The sequence below is a fragment of the Rana temporaria genome, chromosome 3 (assembly GCF_905171775.1).
Source record: "Rana temporaria chromosome 3, aRanTem1.1, whole genome shotgun sequence".
NCBI lineage: Eukaryota > Metazoa > Chordata > Amphibia > Anura > Ranidae > Rana > Rana temporaria.
In genome coordinates, this window is record NC_053491.1 from 160,663,901 (window position 1) to 160,684,760 (window position 20,860).

General features: G+C 42.0%; 1 protein-coding gene across 1 annotated transcript in view; it reads right to left on the reverse strand.

The window, feature by feature from the left end:
• The window catches only part of PTPRZ1 (protein tyrosine phosphatase receptor type Z1), a 291,887-nt gene that overhangs the window by 9,911 nt on the left and 261,116 nt on the right, over positions 1-20,860 (reverse strand). The window contains 6 exon segments of the mRNA XM_040343736.1: positions 194-322; positions 4,942-5,015; positions 7,904-7,997; positions 8,661-8,807; positions 11,956-12,091; positions 14,278-14,441. Coding sequence (XP_040199670.1) covers positions 194-322; positions 4,942-5,015; positions 7,904-7,997; positions 8,661-8,807; positions 11,956-12,091; positions 14,278-14,441 — 744 coding nt within the window.

A 20,860-nucleotide genomic window follows, 5' to 3' on the forward strand; every position in this document is an offset into this window, starting at 1 on the left:
TTCATGTTCACACTGAATACCTCATTATGTACAAGGCAAAATAAAACCAGATTTTTTATTTGAACATGATTGGGCATTTAAAGTAAACACGGGTTCACCTTACTTACTAACATTCACATTGATAGGTGAAGAAGCTCTCTTCTGTTAATCAAATGCACTTCCAGCAGTTTATGAACTGAGTGTGGAGTCTTACCATATTTGGGTTATCAGGAAACATCACAATTGTCTGTGAATTGTGATCCCAGATCATCCTCCAAAAATCTTTAATTGTATGCAGTAATGGATGTTGTGTAATTATAAACTCGTTACTTTCCTGGTATCCCTGGAGAAATAGAGTTGAAATCGTTTTCATTTATAATGTTTTACAAATGCATGCAAATGCTACTTGAAAAAATAAAATAAAAATACCTCCAACATTTAAAGAGGTTATCATCAGCAATCACCCACCCACTCCCAGAGGGGCATTTACTCCTGAGCACTGCATTTTGCCAGCTGTGCAGTGCATTACATTTTAATCCATGTCCTCTATGCTTTACATAGTTCTGACTTCAAAGCTGTATGCCCTATGTTGTACATTACATGATCCTGACTACTTGCACCATATATTCTATGGTCTAAATTACACAGCCCTCTTGCTGCACTTGTTAAATAGCCAAAAAAAAAAAACGAAACTATAGATAATACATTGCATAATACAATGTGGCTGATCTATTAAAATTGTAAAGTGCAAAACCTGGCACTGCTCTTCATAGAAACCAATCAGCTTCCAGTTTATTTTTTGTCAAAGCTTAAAGGAGTTGTAAATAAAAAAAAATGCTATGCTGAAATGACTGTTTACAGGGTATAGAGACATAATAGTTAACTGATTCCTTTTAAAAACGATTAAAAATAGATACAAATCAATCATATAATGTACCTGTAGTTTCTAGTTTCGTTTTTGCATGTTGTTTCCTGCCCCTCTGCTGTACAGAGCCACAGAGCCAATACAGGGCAGTGATGGTTTGGAAAACTAAACTGATTGGTGCTGAGGGGTTTTAGACACACACAGTAATCACACCTCCTTGATTAGTGACCACAGAGAGAAAGCTCACAGCACTGTGGTTATCAGGAAACAGACAACCAGGAAGTGTGGAGATCAGAGAAGAATTACAGCAACTTGAGAGCAAAAACGAACAATGAGGACATGAAAACAGCACTGCATTAAGGTAAAGGAAGCTATTAAGATAAAAAAAATCATTTACAAACCCTTTAACTGAACATGCTGAATTTAGAAGCTGATTGGCTACAATGCAGAGCTGCACCAGATTTTGCACTAGTCTAATACATAGTACGGATATTGTACTTTACACAGTCCTGACACAACACTCGTAGGGGTTGATTTACTAAAGGCAAATCCAGTCGGTACTACAAGTGCACTTGGAAGTGCAGTCACTGTAGATTGCTGTAGATCTGAGGGGAGCTCTGCTGATTTTATAATCCAATCAGGTGCAAGCTAAAATGCTGTTTTTTATTTTCCTTGCATGTCTACCAGATCTACAGCGACTGCACTTCCAAGTGCACTCGTAGTGCAAAGTGGATTTTCCTACTATATGTTACATAGTCCAGGCTGCTGCACGTTACATGCTACATTATTCTCACACCTACACTCTTTTGATATATTACATACTCCCGACCACTGCATTTTATATATTATGTAGTATGGTACGGTACATAGTCCTGACTAAAGTGGACTATGTCTTACCAATTGCTGGTGGCTAAAAAATCCCAACTGTTTTTACAAAGTTATTTTTTAGGCTAGTCTCTATGTATACTCTTGTATTTGTGTATGTTGAAACTTCCCTTGTGGTACTGTAATTAAGGCACATTTTGTTGGTGTATGGACTATAACAGTGGTCTCCAAACTGCGGCCCTAGGGCCGGATGCGGCCCTTTGCTTGCTTTTATCCGGCCCTTGGAGCACTATACCTCCCAATGATACAAGACACTATTCTGCCATCTGACACCGACAATGGAGCACCATTTCTCCCACTGACACCACTAATGGGGCACTATTCCTACCTATGATACCAGCAATGGAGCACTATTCCTCCCCCTAATACCAGATGTTTACTCCCACTGATACCAGGATAATTTTCACTCCCGCTGGCCAAAGTCCGGCCCTCCAAGAGTCTGAAGGACAATAAACCAGCCCTTTGTTTAGAATGTTTGGAGACCCCTGGACTATAACATATGCTTTCAGTGTGTACACTGAATAGACTCATATCTTATTTAATCATTCCTTTTTAAGCCAATATCACTGTTTCCATCTACCCACAATCCCCCTGATGTGCTACATGTGCCATTGAATTATTACTTTCTTTTTCTTTTCTTTGTTTTTTCTTTTATACATTTCTTTTCTATTTGGCCCCAGGAGCCTCAGGTCTTTCACAATCCTAGCAATGGCCATATGTGTTTGCAATCCTGGTTCAAACTAAAATTTAGATTACTAAAATAATAATGTTTTCCTCATATTTCTTCTTTTAGAAGGTCTGTATACTGGGACATATACACCAACACCTGTTTTTTAAAACAAAGTCATTATCAATTTTTCTTCCTCAAATCTCCGCTGTAATTAATTTTAGGACACGAAAAAAAGTCACCATAGATTCAGGTGCATCAGAATTATTGGACTGAGTCCTCCACCAGAAGTACTACAAAACTTTTTTGCATCCTGAGCCCCCCCACAATTAAATCGGTCAATTGATCCTTGGCACCAGACTGCATCCGGAGAGGGGTTTTTGGGTAAAAGAATAACCCTCCCCACCACAATATTCCCTTCAACCCCCCCCCTTTTTTTCCTCTCCTTCTCTCTATGTACCCTATGTCAGTTCCCACTAAGGTGTTCCCCCCCTTGAGCTCCCCCCTTCTGCTCGCTTCCCTCAGACAGAAAAACTACTCACATTCTGGTGCAATATTTATTTTGGTGCTTATCAGTTACAGGCTGATTCTATTATCAGTGACATATACCTGCACTATACCTCAGTCTGCCCTAATAAGTTGGAACAGAGGCTTTTGCTGTGATTAGACACCAGCTTCATTGTAATTCGTATGCTACTCTTTGGTCTTTTGTTTATGTGAATAATACTATCCCATTATTGTGTGAGATTTGATAAAATATTATATGCACACTTAAAAAAAATTAGGAAAAATTCAAAATTCAAACAAATTAAAGTGGGGGTTCACCCTAAGAAAAAAATTCTAACATTACATCCAGCTCACTACCGACATTGTCAGTATGCCGATTTTTTTATTTTTTTTGCTGTACATACCTTGTAAAGCTATTTTCTTATCCGGCTTCCCGGGTAGTGCCTCCCGTGGGCGTTCCTATGCCGCAGTTATGATTGACATGATGAGAAACACTACCCCCCCCCCCCGTCGCATAAGGAGCGTCACGAGTTGCCGAAAGAAGCCGAACGTCAAGTCGGCGCTATACGGCGCCTGCACACCGACGTTCGGCTTCTTTCGGCAACTCGTGACGCTCCTTATGCGACAGGGGGGTAGTGTTTGTCATCATGTCAATCACTAACTGCTGCATAGGAACGCCCACTCCCGTGGGATTCACTACCCGTAAGCCGGCTAAAAAATAGCTTTACAAGGTATGTACAGCAAAAAAAAAAAAAAAAATCGGCATACTGACAATGTCGGTAGTGAGCTGGATGTAATGTTAGAAATTTGTTTTTAGGGTGAACCCCCGCTTTAAATAGACATTTAGTTTTTAGGGACAAAAAGGTGTGTGTCTATCTTTTATACACTTCTGGTGTCCACAAAAGAATAAGGCCCCTTTCACATTGAGGAGTTTTTCAGGCGGTAAAGCGCTAAAAATAGCGCTGCTATCCCGCCTGAAAAACTCCTGCACTGCAGACTCAATGTGAAAGCCCGAGGGCTTTCACACTGAGGCGATGCGCTGGCGGGAGACAAAAAAATCTCCTGTCAGCAGCATCTTTGGAGCGGTGAGAGGAGCGGCATGTATACCGCTCCTTCACCGCTCCTTCCCATTGAAAACAATGGGAACCGCGGCAATACCGCCCGCAATGCGCCTCTATAGAGGCGCATTGCGGGCGGTATTAACTCTTTATCGGCCGCTAGCGGGGGTTAATACCGCACTGCTAGCGGCTGATACCCGCGGCAATTCCGGCGGTATAGCGCCGCTATTTTTAGCGGCGTTATACCGCCACCGCAGCTCCCGCCCCAGTCTGAAAGGGGCCTAACACAGGTAATTCTTTCAAGGAACAATTCTAAAAATCCACTATAGTGTCTCCATTGTTTTTTATTATGAGTGTAATTATAATACCAAATAAAAATCTTTGTGTGTGCCAAACTCCTTTGCCAAAATCTACTGGTTGTTTGTTTGGTTGGTAACATTTAGTCATTAAAGTGTTTGTTAATCCCCAAAAAAATCGCTGATCTCTTAAAACATGTTATAGAGCACAGTGCTTGTGCTGTGGTCAGTTGGCCCCCGTGTAACACCTGAAATACCTTTGCTGATCCTACCAGTTTCTACCCTCACCTCTCAGCACTGACTCCAATATATCAGGGCTGCTGAATCCTGAAACCAGAGTCATGCATATGTGCCTTCGTCATCTGCAGCCTGCTCTCCTGTGTCTGTGTCTCCCTCTGTCCTCTCTCCCCCCCCCTCCTTTCCCTTTTCCCCTTTCTGCCTGTCAGGTCTCCCAATCCCCAACATATTCGGTTATAATAGCTTAATATGGCATAATGTGACTGTCGTTATATTGCATTGTACTTTAAATATTTTATGAAAAGTAGGAGCCATACATGTTTTTGAAATGTGTGCTTATCATGCTTAAAGAAAAGAATAAAAGAATAGCACTTTGGGGTAAACAGGCTTTTTTTACATCTTTTCCCTTTATTTTTTAATTTAAAATAAATCTATGCGCTTGCTTACCATCATATAGGATGCATTGATGTAATCTGTTCCTTCTCCAACCAAGGATGACAGCCCTACTCTTGATCGCTCAACTGTGAAATATTAAATAGGTATTGTAAGAAGAGTGCTGGGTTAAGCAATATACAAATTAGGTTGAGGTTGGCTCCCTTGTATATTTACTGTGTATTGTGTGTACATAATAGATATACAGTCATCTTATATAAACTTTTATGCATGATTTGCTAATAAAAATTAGAAGTTCTAGTTGGGAACAATAACACAAAAAAATGTGTACAACAGGTCATTGCAGCAGAGGGGTAATTCTTTGATGTTAAAGGTTATGTGTCTGCAGCCATGTTGATGGGGACAAGGTGCTTTGGGGTGGGGGAGCAGAATCTCTGAATAGCCAAAAATGGGTCCAGATTTATATTTGGACCGTAACGAATTGCATACAGTATGTCTAAAAGGAATAGAAGAGGTTATTTGAGACACAACAGTCATACATTTTGTACACTGCACAGTATGTAAGCAGTTTTACTAGGCCACAATGGAAGAAGGGAAGAAACAGGTTTTATTGTGAACTTAAATGATGTAGAATGTCATATTTCTAAGACAAAAGCCAGACTTTGCATACTATGTCAGCCTGTTTACTGGGACATGAATTCAGAGACAGAATCAGGTGTTAATATATAAAATAGAGTGTAATACTTCAGAGACAACAATCAGAAATATTGTACAGACTTCAAAAACAGTATTGCAGCAAATACAATAGGCCATATTTTGAAAAGACCACACAGCATGCAGCTTCTCATTGCAAAAAAATAAATAAAAAAATACCACATTAAAGTGCATTTATTTCACAGAAAAAGGCAGAAATATTGTATGACTACATAGACAGCATTTAAGCACTTGGAGTAAGTCCCATTTTTGAAATGCCACATGCCGCTTTTCATCCAATCAGTCAACAATTGAGTTAGATTAATATCTTTCACAGAAAAAAGGCAGAAGAATTGTACAGACCCCATAGACAGTTTTAACCTCTTCGTGCCAACGCCTTTCCAGCCCTTTAAGAGGTTTATGATGACAGGGCGGGGATTAAGATCACATGACCGCCGTAACTGGCTGCTACGTCACGTCGGTCACGTGTATCGGAAACTCCTATTCACAAGGAGCGATCGAGAGCTTTCAGTTAGGCACCGGCGCGCTGCTCTCGGCAACGGCTCTGGTGACAGTAATTCACACAAATATGTGGCCTCTTGGGCCTAATATCAGGTGCAGAGAGGCCACAAATTTGCATGCGGCCAGCACCAAAGGGTTAAAGCATTTAGAATAGGCCTCTGTTTGAAAAAGACACACAGCATGCATCTTTTTATCCAGAATAGTATACTGAAGAGTAGACGGAGGAAACTAATGAAGTGAAAGTGTGAAATCATTCACCTGCACATATTGTTTTACACATCCACAGGGCAGCAGCAGCTCAGAATTTTATAAGCAGTAGTTACAAGCCTTACTGCGGACGAGTGTGGGGTGTACAGGATGGCCGTTGCGGTGTTCTGATGCCCTACCTCGGCCAGCTTACCTGCCAGTCTATGACTCCCTCTATCTTCTCTACGCCTACTGACTTCCGGGAATGAGCATGTGATGCCTCCTCCTCCCTTGCGCGACATCTCTTTGTTTCTGGAGGGCGCAGTTGTGGCACTGCTGGAGTTGGGAGGTATCGGTACAAGTACTCGTGCAAATGCTCGGTATCTGCACCGATATCGGCGCAACCCTACTTCCTATATATAAGGGGCTAGATTCAGAACGATTTCGGCGGGCGTAGCGTATCTCAGATAGACTACGCTGCCGTAAGTTAGAGCAGCAGGTCCTGTATTCACAAAGAAGTTGCGCTCTAACTTACGGTGGCATAGTGCAACTGGGCCGGCGTAAGCCCGCCTAATTCAAAATAGGCTGGTTGGGGGTGTGTTCTATGCTAAATACTGTTGACCCCACGTATTTGACGTTTCTAACTAATGGCGCATGCGCCGTCCGTGGACGTATCCCAGTGCGCATGCTCCAAATTACGCCGCAAAGACTCATTGGTTTCGACGTGAACGTAATTTACGCCCAGCCCCATTCATGGACGACTTACGCAAACGATGTAAAACGTGAAAAAATGTACGCGGTTCCGACGTCCATACTTAACATTGGCTGCGCCATCTTTTTGGTGGTTTATCTTTACGCCTGAAAACGCCTTACGTAAACGGCGTATCTTTACTGCGACAGCCGGGCGTATGTTCGTGAATAGGCGTATCTAGCTGATTTACATATTCTAGGCGTAAATCAGCGTACACGCCCCTAGCGGCCAGCGTAAATATGCAGTTAAGATACGATGGCGTATCTTAACTGGAGATTTACGCCGGTCGTATCTTAACAATATTTAAGCATATCTCAGTTTGAGAATATGCTTAAATATAAGACGGCTGGGATTCAGACTTACGACGGTGTATCTACTGATACGCCCGTCGTAAGTCTACATGAATCTGGCCCATGATGTCCAACCCAAAAGATGATAGTGCATTAGAGATGTTGGAATACAAAAAAAGTGGCACAACTGGCCATATGTGGATTGGAAGCACAGCAGAAGGAATTAGGTTGGACTGTGTGTGATAATTATTTAATGGGCTGATAGCACTATCGTAGATTGGATGGAGTGATTTTTTTGCTTGGATTTTTTGGATGGAGTGATTTTTTGCTTTTATAGAGCTTTACTGTGTTGTTGGTTATTTATTTATATTGGTAGCACTATAGCAATCTGTATTATTGCACTAGTGTATACCACAGTGTTACTTTTTTCAATGCCAATAATTACTGACATGTTTGATCGTCATTGATATATTAAAATGTAATGACAAATTGGAGAAAAAAAAAACCTTTTTAATTTAGGACATTTACATACATAGCCAGAAGAAAAAAGAAAGACAACTGTGTAAGCACACACCTGGTATGATGGAAGATGTTCTATTCTTATCCCTGTTATGTGCCCTAAGTGCTGTGGAGTAGTCACACTGGAGGATGTTGGGTTCATTTAGCAACTGAAAGGACAACAGAAAAGTTTTTATTTAACAATAACGCAAAATGGAAAATGTTCTATGATAAATTAAAGTAACTGTACAACAGAAAAGTCCATGCCCAAGTGAATTTAATTCTACTGGGTTTAGATGAAAAAACATGACTAAAAACAGGTTATTAGTAAAATTCATGACCACATTCGCCCATAAATGATGGCTCTTTTTAACTACAATTTCTTATACTGAAAAGTGTTTATTGTCTCATGCTCTTAAAACTGGCCACGAGAAGCACCCTATCTATTTTATAAGGTTACACTATTCAAGGTTGCTTCTTTAAAAAAAAAAAAAAAAAAAAAGGTTGTCTTTCTTTCAGTGCACATTCCGCTAATAAATAAGAAGGAATGTGCTTCTGTTTTCCATTCATTCAGGAAGAATCACTTCTTATTGTGTACAAGCATGTCATTTTATCAGACTTTTCTGTCAGTAATAATGTGTTGTGTAGAATGCTCAATACTAAATTTATGATTAGACCTTTTTACAAAGCTCAAGGTAAATGCACTACAGCTGCAAAATTATATTTGAACATCTACATTTTGTCCTCAAAAGAAGTATTCACAAAAATAAATAAATAAAGGAATGTAAAAAAATACCATTGATTCAGGGTTCATGAAATAGTACATGACTTACCTTGAACTGCATCTCCAGTCTTGTTTTTCCAGATGGGCCCGTTGTTAGAAGAGCATTAACATAGGCGTGGATGTGATTCTCTGGTACCTCTGTTTCTCTGCTAAGAATAGCCTCCACTAAGGTATTGTGAATAAAGATGTACTGCTCCTAGAAGTATTTATAAGAATTATTAGGTTCTTTGAGTCTGAAATCATTTAGTATTTAAATGCCCAACCACCTTAGAAAGGATTCTGGGGAGTGGAATGTGGCTTGTTAGAAAAAAGAAATAATATACATTGTTTACTGAAATTCAGTAGTGCGTTTGGTCATAATTTGTATATTTATGTAAAAACAATTTGTTAATTTAGTGGGGAGTTTATCTCTTTTGTCTTTGGTACACATATGGTATGTCCTATTATTACATTTAGGTTGCTCTATTATTTCTCATGATATAAAGCTAACAGCTTATAGAACAATAAGATGAACATTATCAATTATTGTAACTCGTGGTATAAATGAACAATGCACACATAAATAGTGAAATAACACAAAGCATAATCTTTGTAGACTTGTACATTATAAATGTATGGGAAGATTTTTGTAAAGCATTTTTATGGCCGCAATTAGGCAAATCTGCTGCTATATAAATGGGTTCCCAACTGATTGTAAAATCATTTTTGTATTTTCTCAGACAGTTTGGAACTGTGCGAGCTACACCTGAAAGTGGAAGATAAAAGCTGGTTAGTTGCCATGCACAGCTGCTCCTTATTCTGTCTGCTCCAAATCTGATAAATTCCCCTCACTGTGTTTTACATTTACATACTCCTGATTACTGTATTCTAAATACATTACATTTTTCAATAACCACAGTGTTATCATGGGTGGACATCATCCGCCGAACACAGCAAAACACAGATTGTTGTACTGTACCAACCCTGGTACCATCTGATCGCTGTGACCAATCCGAGCAATCACATATTAATAGTACACAATGGCTTTCATGCATAGCCATTCAGTGCATATTATTGTGATTTCTGTGATTGGTCACAGTGGTCACATGATACATTGGCTAATCAGAGTGGATCTGTACCATGTGATAGCTGTGGCCAATCACAGCTATCACAATAGTACACAGTGGCACATGAATGGATGCCATTCACAAAAATTATTGCTTATAATAGTGATCAGATTTTTTTTTTAAGTAGTGTCACCAGTCAGTGCCCCGATCACTGCCACACCATTTATATGATGAAACTGTACTGCTATGGTGACCGTATGTAAAATATAAATTATGAAAAAATAAAATACAATTCTTAATTTTTTTTAAAAACATCAAAAAAAATTGCAACTTTAATGTAACAACTTCAAAATTACAATTTCAAACACCACTCTCACTAAATACCTTGGACTCAGGGCCGGCCCTACCATGGGACCCGATGGTATCATTGTACCAGGCAGCACTTTAAGGGGGGCAGCAAATTGTCGCCCGCCCGCCATCCCATTCCACCAGCTCCGCACTCCACTCCACTGTGGGGCTAATTGCCGCCCGCCCGCTCCTCCCGTTCTGCTCTCCGCTCCACTGCGGGGCTAATTGCATGAATAGAGCCATAACAGGTCCTTTTTATACTCCTATATACATGTATAGAGCCATGATAGGTCCACTTTAGTTATCATGATATAAAATAATGGATGTGTGGGCATTTTGGTGGGTGTATTTATTTTTTTGGGGGAGGGGGGGTTGCATTTCATTCTTGGTACCAGGCAGCACAATGTCTTGGGCCGGCACTGCTTGGACTGTCTACTTTCCAAAAATAATTTGGTAATTTGGGGGATATTTGTATTGTCTTGGCATTTTAGGGTCTCAAGAAATTAGATAGGCAGTCAGGATTGATCAATATTCAAAAATATATACCATAATTTAAAGACTCTATAACTTTCACACAGACTAAATATTAAACACTGATTTGTGTGTGTGTGTTTTTTTTTTTTTACCAAAGAAATGTAGCAGAAAATTTTTTGGCCTAAATCTATAAAGAATAATTTTAGAACCGAAATTAACAAACATTTTTTTTTTTGTTTGTTTATAGAGTTAAAAAGATCCAGTGGTAATTAATAGAAAACAATGTTACAATGGGGACTCTGTAAAGAAAACAACCACTGCTGTGTCACTGTTTTAGTAAAGGTCTGCATTATATTGGTCATATTTTATTTTGCCTATAGTTACACTTAAAGGGGTTGTAAAGGAATTTTTTTTTTCATAATAAGCATCCTTTATCTGCAGACATTCCTCTTTTCACTTCCTCATTGTTCGTTTTCGCTCAGAAGTTGCTCTATTTCTTCTCTGTTCTGTTCACTTCCTGCTTGTCTGATTTTACTGACCACCGTGAAGGGAGGCTTTACTGCGGTGGTCAGTGACGTGCTCACCCCCTCCTGGGAACAACATCTGTGTGGCAGGATGCTCTCTACATGTTAGAGACTTCAAGGAGGTGTGAATTACTGGGTGTGCCGCAATGCATACTGGGAAATGTAGTTCTTACATGAATGAGCACTGCAAACCAGGAAGTGAATGAGAGAACAGAAACTAGAACGCCAGAGGTGATATAGATGAAGGAATTTAATAGGTATTTACTCGTTTTTTAACAGAATCATTACACTATTCTGTCTGTCTACCTTGCAGACATTAATTTTAGGCAAACATTTTTTCCTTTACAACTCCTTTAAAGCAGTTTTAAACAAACAAAATTTTTTTATATTTTGCAGCTTACCAATCATTAGATGTGGTGGATGCAATAGGTTTTTTTTTTGTTTTCACCTGGTGATCTGGCCAGTAACACACCTCATGTATTAGAGTGCCTACAGTTTGGATGAAGGAGCAAAGGGGGCGTATTTTTGGACAGCAGTATTGGGAGAGGAGAGTATTACATGTACTAGAAAATGTAAATACACGAACGTATTGAAGCCAAACTCCAGTTCACATGTTATAATTAGATACAGCAAAAAAATGTTTTACTTTTGGGATAAAGGTTTTACATGAATAAATAAAAGCTAATCATTGTAAGCCTGTCAATGTAAAATGGTTTGTCTCATCCCTGTAAACTGATACATCTGGAAGGCAGGTTATCCTTTTGAAAAATAACAGACTTACTAGCAGGATCACTAGATGAAAAATAAAATAAAGAAAGCCTAACAAAGAAAACAAATGCAGCCATTACATCTAAGAATTGGTAAGCTGCGATATAATACATGTTTGTTTATGAGTTTAATACTGCTTAAATGCAGCATGTATTCTATATGGCAATGTTCTCTATTATTTTACCTCTGTTTGCACCAGATAATTCCTCTGAGAGCGAATATGTTTTAGAAAGCCAAAAATGTTTACTGTTCCTTCTTGCTGAATTTGCTGCAGCATACTATCCAAAACAATGTATGTTCCAGTCCTTCCCACTCCAGCACTGAAGAACAAAGAGACAACAGAAATAAGCCTGATGCGAAAAACTGTTAAAAGGGTGCTCTGTATTCTTGTAAAAATAAACAAACGGGTGTATAAAACAGGAATTATTGGTGGTAAATAATTATCAGTATTTCTAAACAAACTCTGTGCTGTTGTAATGCTTCTAATATGCTAATTCAAATATGAGATATTGGGCCACACAGTGTATTTTTAATAGTGCCACTAATTTTAGGCTTTTTACATAAAATCCATATTATTTTGAGTGGGAGGTAATAGAGGCTGGTTCTGCACAAAGGTATATTGCCCATGGTGTAGGCAGGTGCAGCCTATGTTCTCCACTGTAGGTGGCACTTATTCACAGCGGCAAAACAGTTGGAGGGGGAAGTTGAGAGAAAACTTGTTTCTCTATTATTTCCCAAGTCACAGAGGGGCTGCATTTGGTTGGCTGCTGGTACCCCATGTGACTCTGGTGGTCATCTTGGGTCAGGCAAAATCTATTTAAGCCCTGGCTTCCGGGTTTGCCACCCATTTCGCTTGTGGCTAGAGTAGGGACAGGTCACCTGTCTGTCAGGGACAGTGCCTAGCATAAGGGAGAGGTTCCAGATGAGTAAGGAAAGTGCAGGGACACGCCATCCTCCTGGGAGCCTCCCCACTTTGGTACTGATGGGCCACATTCTGCCCCTCAGACAGACAATGTCAGCACACCTGAGACTTTTTACTACTACTCTTCACTGTTGCATTCTGTGAGTATTCTCGGTCAAGTTGCCTTCCCACCAGGCCATGTTTTGAATCATGTGTCCGGGTTTCAGTCCGCCTGAAACCTGTACACATTCAGACAGGAATGTGGCTTGAAACAGGGCCCGACAGGAGGGTGAGGGGGCACTATGCGTACCACATTAATATTCTCTTTAGAGCGCCCAAAGGTGTCCCAGGTCTGTTACAAATCTATAGTGTATACTAAAAAAAAATGTTTTTTTTGCTGTACGCCACTAAAGTGTTCGGGTTTGGCTTGAAAAAAAAGTGTCAATCCTAGGTTAGTGTCACCAGTGTGATGACATTCACACTTTCAGGGCAGTAGTACAAATTTTACAGATCTGCGGAATTGTCTTTTTATGGTACGCATGGAACCACAGGGATAGATAGATCACAATGTAAAAATTCCTGTGAATTTCAGCTGTGTATTTAGCTGTTTAGTTGCTCTATTATTTTATGTTGATTCTAAATGAGAAAAATAACACAGATGGCACCTGTGTCAGACTATGAACTACGCTATTTTCCTCTTCTGCATGTTTTCTTTTCTGACCTTGCTTTAATGTGCCTCTATGTTCTACTGGAATGAAGAATAATATTAAGCACCTATTTCCCACTGTATTTATTCTGGAGCATTAACCAACCTCCTTTAAAATACATTATATTTGTTTAGTATATAAATTCTACATACATATTCATTTTCAATCGGTTATATTATATAGAGAGCTCTTTAGGAATCAAAATCATAAGTACTGGCAGGAAAAAACAAGAGCTATCATACCATCTTTTGTATTGTAGGAGAATAGATAAGTGTCTCAAAAACAGATTTGCACTGGTTGCAGAGAAATAAAGTGTGCATGCAGTCAGCCACAGTAGCATTTGCTTGTCTCTAGATGTTTAAAGTAGATTTAATAGATTGTGGATATATACTTATTTTTGTGACTTAAATGAAAAGAATAAAATCAAGCCATAAGTGCATTCGTTTATATGAATGAATAGAGAAAAACGTGACCCTTACTTAAAAGGGTTGATCTAGTTGTTCACTGATAACACAGTTTGTGAAATGAACTGCCTGATAATCAGGTGTCACAAGGATGATGGCTGGATGGAAGACGCTAATGAATACGTCTTGCTAATGGTACATTAGTCAATGAAAGCATGTATTAAACCATTAGAAAGCACTTGAACCTGCATAAACATAAGGACCATTATATCCTATACGTACAGATGATTTAGAATGTTCGTAGACATGTAGAAGATTTTGTCCTGATTTTAGGTTTAAAATACATGTTTTGTAGCAATTTTAATACAAGTAAAAAAGCTGTTGTTGCAATAAGAAGTCTGAAAGACAACTAAAGATATGAGCATGAGATCTGTTGAATTCTGCAGATGTTGGGTAGTGACCCACTATAGAGCAATCGTCTGTCGATGACATACCTGCAGTGTACAACGACAGGTCCACTGGAAGACTGCTTGGCAGCTGAAGCCTTTCTGACAAATGTCAGGACTGGAAGAGCATAATCAGGAACACCCATATCAGGCCATTGTGTATAATGGTAATGTTTAACCACACGCTCAGTTCCTCTCCCTTTTTGGGAACCCTAAGGCAAAAAATAAATGCACATGAACATAAAAACTGAAATTAATTTATGAATTACAAACCAAGCATTATTCTTTTTTTCAAAACAAGTTTTTATTTTCTATAAACTGGGGAGTGTTAGAACTTCTGTCGGGTTTTAATTTTTGTTTGCATCTCCAATAGGGATTTTTCCCCAATTGTCATGTCTGGGGACTAGGCAAGAGACAATGGGATTGAACCTTGGTTGTCTGGGCATTCAAATGATTGCACTATTTTTTATGCATTGGCACATGTTCCACAGTGCAGTGCCCATCCCATGCTATTTTTGACACCTTCTTTTCAATGGAGGCCCATCCATATGGGGCACAGGGGCCGCCCTCCCCCCCCCAATCCAAGCGCCTGGCCAGGTATCTTTTTTTTAAGCATGTGATTAAAGCCTGAGGCTCAATTGGCTTAAAAAAAGAGTGGTTCGCCCCCTCGGGGGAGAGGGGTTGTTGGTTTTACGCCCCCAAAATATTGAGCACTAGCTGCCACTGCTTCTTTCCCATTAGCCCAGACAGATTTGGCTACCATTGATCTCAGTGGGGTTTGAGTTCAGCATTCAAACTTGTTTAAAGATTGCCAAACCCTGCTGAAACTGAACCCAGGGCAGTTTGGATCATCACTACTGGTGATCACAGTCACAGAGACAGGAAGTAAAGGGAAACTGGCCATTGAGATTTCAAACAAAAACATGATACAGTTTCTAACCCTTCCCCAGATTACTGTCCCAGCAATAATTCCCCATTGTATTCCACCACCTTCTGTTACATTTTTACGAAATATAAATAGTACAAAAATTCCTACAAGTATGTAATGGTCACAGTAAATATGCTAACCCAGAAACCTTAAGAAATAGACTCATCAAGACATAAGTAACTGCCAGATGGTTTAAAGCTAGCCATACCCACTTAAACTTCTTTTGTGCAGCTCTGAAGGTCAAACAATGTGGATGGAGGACTCTCCCTGGTGCAGTCACTGTTCAGCCAACAATTTTCCACACAGCTTCTTACATTTTAAAGTTCTGCCTTGTACACACGGTCAGGCTTTTGCCCGGCCAAATCACATCGGAATTCCGACAGAATTCCATCAGAGTAAAATAGAACATGTTCTATATCTAATAGATATAGATGGAGCTACACATGATCTGAATATCCGATGGAAAAAGTCCGTCTGACCTTTTCCATCGGAAATTATGATCGTGAGTACAAGGCATTAGTCGAGCTTGGTGATGCCAACAGAAAGGTTGCCGCCTGTCTCGAATTATATAGGATTGTCCTGGATTAAAAGTTGAAATGTCCTCTATTGACTTAATACAGGATGCAGTTTGTCCCCACCTCCTGCTGCCAATGGGTTCTGTGGCATGTGCTGTCCATCACTGTGACAGACAGTTCTTACTCTGCACCATACACTTGTCTTTGCACAGGGAATACTTGCCCCTAGCATCAGTTGACCGCAGTGTTAATTTGGACATCAAAATTTGAGTTTGTTTTAGTGACAGTCTTTTGACTAAAATACAATTTTTTTGTTTTACTCGTATTTTAGTCATCAGAATTGTTTTCGTTTTAGTCATAATTTAGTCAACTAAAATTTCCAGCACGGGGGCGTGGCCTGGCGCATGGCGGAGTAAGACGCTGACTCGTGAGCTCCTGCACACACCGCGCTCACGAACGGCACTTTGACCGACTACACGCCACTATACAGGTCGGTAATGGGCAGGAAAGGAGGGGGAGACGCTCACCATACCCCCGATCCGGGTCGTGACGGTGAAATCGACCGATTTTTTCACAAAATCCGGCCGGAGCAGCGTGACCCCATCCCATCCAAGATGGCGGCGGCCCGCTCTGCAGGGACACACTCGGCCTCCCAGGGCTCCTCTTCCCACAAGAGTTCCTCATCCATGAGAACCAGAAAGAGAGCCATCTCCCCCCCGGAGTCGGATGCGGGCTCGACCCGCTCAGCGTGTCATTCCCCTGAAACCCATCGCTCCTATGGAGACTGGAATCTTGAGGCCTACATCAAGGCCCTGCCGACTAGACATGACTTTGAGGCCTGTGTACAGAGGATGGAACGGTCCTATAAACAGGAGATATCTGAGCTCAGGAGGGCTGTTACAGACAGGCTGGAGGAGGTGGAACTTAATGTGGAAGAAACAGTCTCCACGCTGCAGGCTCATGAGGTTATTCTGAACGAACACACAGCCCAGATCCAGCAACTAATGTTAGCTCAAGATGAACAAGAAACAGGGCCAGACGCAATAATATTCGGATTAGAGGCCTCCCTGAAACAATTGAAATTAAGGACTTGGCCCCAGTAGTGATTGGTGTTTTTTAACGAACTGTTGCAGAAAGATAAAGAAGACCCAATTGAGCTTGATCGGATCCACAGGGCCCTGGGGCCCAAGAATCCTAACCCAGCTTATCCCAGAGATGTGATCTGCAGGGTTCACTTCTATGCCATTAAAGATACCATTATGCAGGCTGCCCGCAATCAAGAATCCATCTATCATAATGGAGTCCGCATCCATCTGTTACCAGATGTGTCCAAACTGACATTGGACCTCCGCAGATCACTGAAACCGTTAACCGGAGAATTGCAGGCCAAGCAGATCCGATATAGGTGGGGCTTCCCTTTTCAACTCTCAGCGTCCCATGAGGGGAAATCGGCTATCTTCAGAACCCTCGGTGATCTCCCGAAGTTCCTGGGTGCCTTTGAACTGCCGCAGATATTCCTACCTGACTGACCACTGAAGGCCGCAACTCCTGGATTCCAGCCCTCCTCCGGATGGCGTAGACAGACCAAGAAACCGAGACGCTCCAGGGCTGAAACCCCGGCACCACCTGCTGATTGAGAGGTGGAGCCCCCTCTAACGTTTTCTCTTTCTTTTTCCCATTTTGCTCTCAGTTTTCCCACGTCTGGGATACGGGTCGGCTGAACAATTTTCTGGTGGACCTTTCTGACCCGAAAAAGGTTGGAGCTTTGCACTGTATCAACAGTTCCTGAAGTGTCATTTTGTGGTATTGGTTTTTGTTTTCCCCCCCCTTCTCTTTTTTTTTTCTTTTTTTACAATGTATGCTGCAGGACTGTTTTCATTTTTTCATGTTTGCCTATATCCCCAGCTTTGCTCTGGCCCCCTATCCCCGGGGTCGGCCCTGACCCCAGATGGAGTGAGAGCTCTTCTAGCACTCTCTCAACCTCCCCCCCCCTGCCCCCTCCTTTGCCCAGATTGGGCCTTGATTTTGTTCTGAGGTTTTATGTGGTGTGTAGATGTACGATGACTGGGGCCCCCCGGATGGCATGATGTCGGAATTACGAACAGGGGCTTCATCACCCCATGTCGTTGAGTATTAAGTAATTATTATTCTTTCTTTCTGCTGCCGTCCGGGGGATTCCAGAATAATTGAAATGTCGTTTAAGATTTATGTTGTTACTGTTTATTTAGCTCCACGCTTGCGGTGTGTGCGGGCATCTCGCCATGCGTTGACCGCGTTTCCCCACCTAGGATATTCAGCAGCCATTGTGGCGTTAGCTGGAATGTTGCTAGCAACAAGTTTAGTACGGCCCTTGAGGTCACGCTTTTCCTTTGCGGTCTCTCTTCTTTTCCTTTTTCTCTTTTTTTCTTCTCTGTCCTTTCTTCTTGGGCCTCTTGCCCATCCTCCCCCCCCTTTTCCCACCTACCTACCTCCCGTGGTGTGCCTGCCTCTCCCTGATGCCCCCTGGACACCCCCCTTATGCTTCCTATGGCTACCCCCATAGCCCTGAAGATCTCCTCCCTGAATTGCAGGGGCCTCAATGTTCCTGAGAAAAGGAGACAGATCTTATACCATTTTCATAAGCTCCGTACACAGATCCTTCTCCTTCAAGAAACCCATTTTAGATCAGATTCGCTCCCCAAAATTACAAGTAAACACTACCCCACTTGGTTCCATAGCACCAACCCCCTAGCTAAATCTAAAGGGGTTTCGATAGCCTTCCACTCCTCCTTTAAGCCTGATGTTCTAGACACTTGGGTTGACCCCTCAGGAAGATATATCATGCTTAAACTGTCATATAAGAATATGATCTATACCATCATTAATGTTTACTCTCCCAATCAGGACCAAACACAGTTTTTCTCCTCGGTGATCTCCCGCCTGAAGAAGTTCAGCACGACAAACATGATCCTGGGAGGTGACCTTAATGCTGCTCTGATTCCCTGAATGGACACATCCACGGGTAAGTCCTCACTTTCTCTAGCTGCCCTGACCAGGCTGCGCTCTCTGTTGTCCGAACTTTCCCTCACCGATGTGTGGAGGGTCCTGCACCCGTCGGGGAGAGACTACACTTACTTTTCCCCTGCACACTCTTCATACAGTAGGTTAGACTATCTTCTGATTTCGCAGTCCCTATTGGACCTCTCACCGACGGCATCCATAGGTATTAAATTATGGTCTGATCATTGCCCCTGTTTCATTTGAACCTTGGGGAAGATTCCCCCCCTTCAAATCTAGATCGTCCTGGAGGCTCAATGATAATCTGCTCTCGGACTCGGGCCTGTACAGCAGATATCATTCAGACAATTTTACACTTTAAAACGCTGACCACGCTCGGATGAGACTAATTCACTGACGAAGTGGGAAGCCCTGAAGTGTGTCCTTCGGGGCAAATTTATCCAGCATGGGTCTCGGTTAAAGAAAGCTCGCACCATGGACATTACTCGTCTCCTCTGCACTATTGCTACCTTGGAGGAATCTCATAAGCAAAATCCCCGGAACCCTCTAAATTAGTGGACCTAGCCAACGCCCGTAAGAGTTTTACTACAAATTTTTGCAGAGCGCGCCCTAGTGGCAGGGATAAAGGGCGATTTACACACTATGCCCAAGCTAACAATTGTGGGCAAGCTCCTAGCGAACACGCTCCAACCCCCCGTCAGACTAGGAAACACATTCCCTTTATCACTCTCAGCCAATGGAAAAAAGGCTCATAGCAATACAGCGATAGCAGAAGAGTTTCGGGCGGTTTCTATGCAGGACTTTACAATCTTCCCCCCCCTCGGGGATGGGATCCCCTGATCAGGGACCCGACCCAGGGATGCTATATCTTCCTATGTGCAGGAAACTGTGCCCTTCCTCCCATCCCGACGGCTGAGACTGAGGAGCTTGAGACGCCCTGGCGGAGGCGGACTTCTGTTGGCAATCAAGAAATTAAAAAATGGTAAGAGCCCGGGTCCAGACGGTTTACCGCGCCTCGGGTTTTATAAAACCTTCGCAACCAGCTCTCTCCTCTCCTTGCCAAAGCCTTTAATGCTATAGATGAGACTCTTTCCCATCCCTCGGCCTTCTACATGCCCAAAGTAGCTGTTATTCCAAAACCAGGAAAGGACCACTCACTTTGCCCAACTACAGGCCAATCTCCTTGCTAAATGTCGACCTGAAATGTTTTCTAAGATTCTATCGAACGACCTTTCCCCCTACTCCTAATATCATACATGGGGATCAGGTGGGTTTTGGTCCCGGGCCGAGAGGCCCGTGACAAACACTACCAAAACGATTCACTTAATCGCATTCGCCAAACGCCACCGTATCCCCACCTGTCTTCTTTCTTCGTGGACGCGGAAATGGCCTTCGATAGGGTCAGTTGGGCCCTTCCTGAGATGCACTCTGACCCAAATAGGCCTGGGCCAAAAGATGTTAGCACGAATTATGTCCCTCTTATAGTAACCCCTCCGCTTCGGTTCTGGTCACAACGGCGTTGTGTCAGATACATTCTCTATAAGAAACGGTACCAGACAGGGGTGGTCCCCTCTCCCCTCTCCTGTTCGCTCTTGTTATAGAGCACCTGGCACAGGCACTCAGAGCGAATCAAAGCATACAGGGACTATCGACCCCCTCATCTCACTGCAAACTCTCCCTCCCTATACGCTGACGATCTTTTGTTATATGTCACGCACCCACACGGTCACCATCCCCGTCTATTTTGGCAGAGATTGCCAGGTTTGGTGCCCTGAGCAACTATAAACTTAACCTATCCAAGACGGAGGCACTTAATGTCTCGTTGTCACAACCGGTTTTAGTGGTATTGAAATCTAATTTTTCCTTTCAATGGCGGTCTAAATCTGTTACTTATCTTGGAACGGAGATACCTGCCAACCTTTCGGAGATATATTCCCTTAACCATGGCCCTCTCCTAAACAAGGTCAAGCGCCTTACTGAGGAACGTTTGAATCTGCCGGTATCCTGGTTTGGACGTATGAACACCTTGAAGATGGACATATTGCCCAAACTGCTATATATGTTCCAGGCCTTACCGATTGTCCTCCCCTCCGCGTTCTTCCGGGCATTGCGATCAATGTCTATAAGATTCGTATGGAGGGGCAGCCGCCCAAGATTGAAACATAAATTATTGTGCTCCCCTATAACTAGG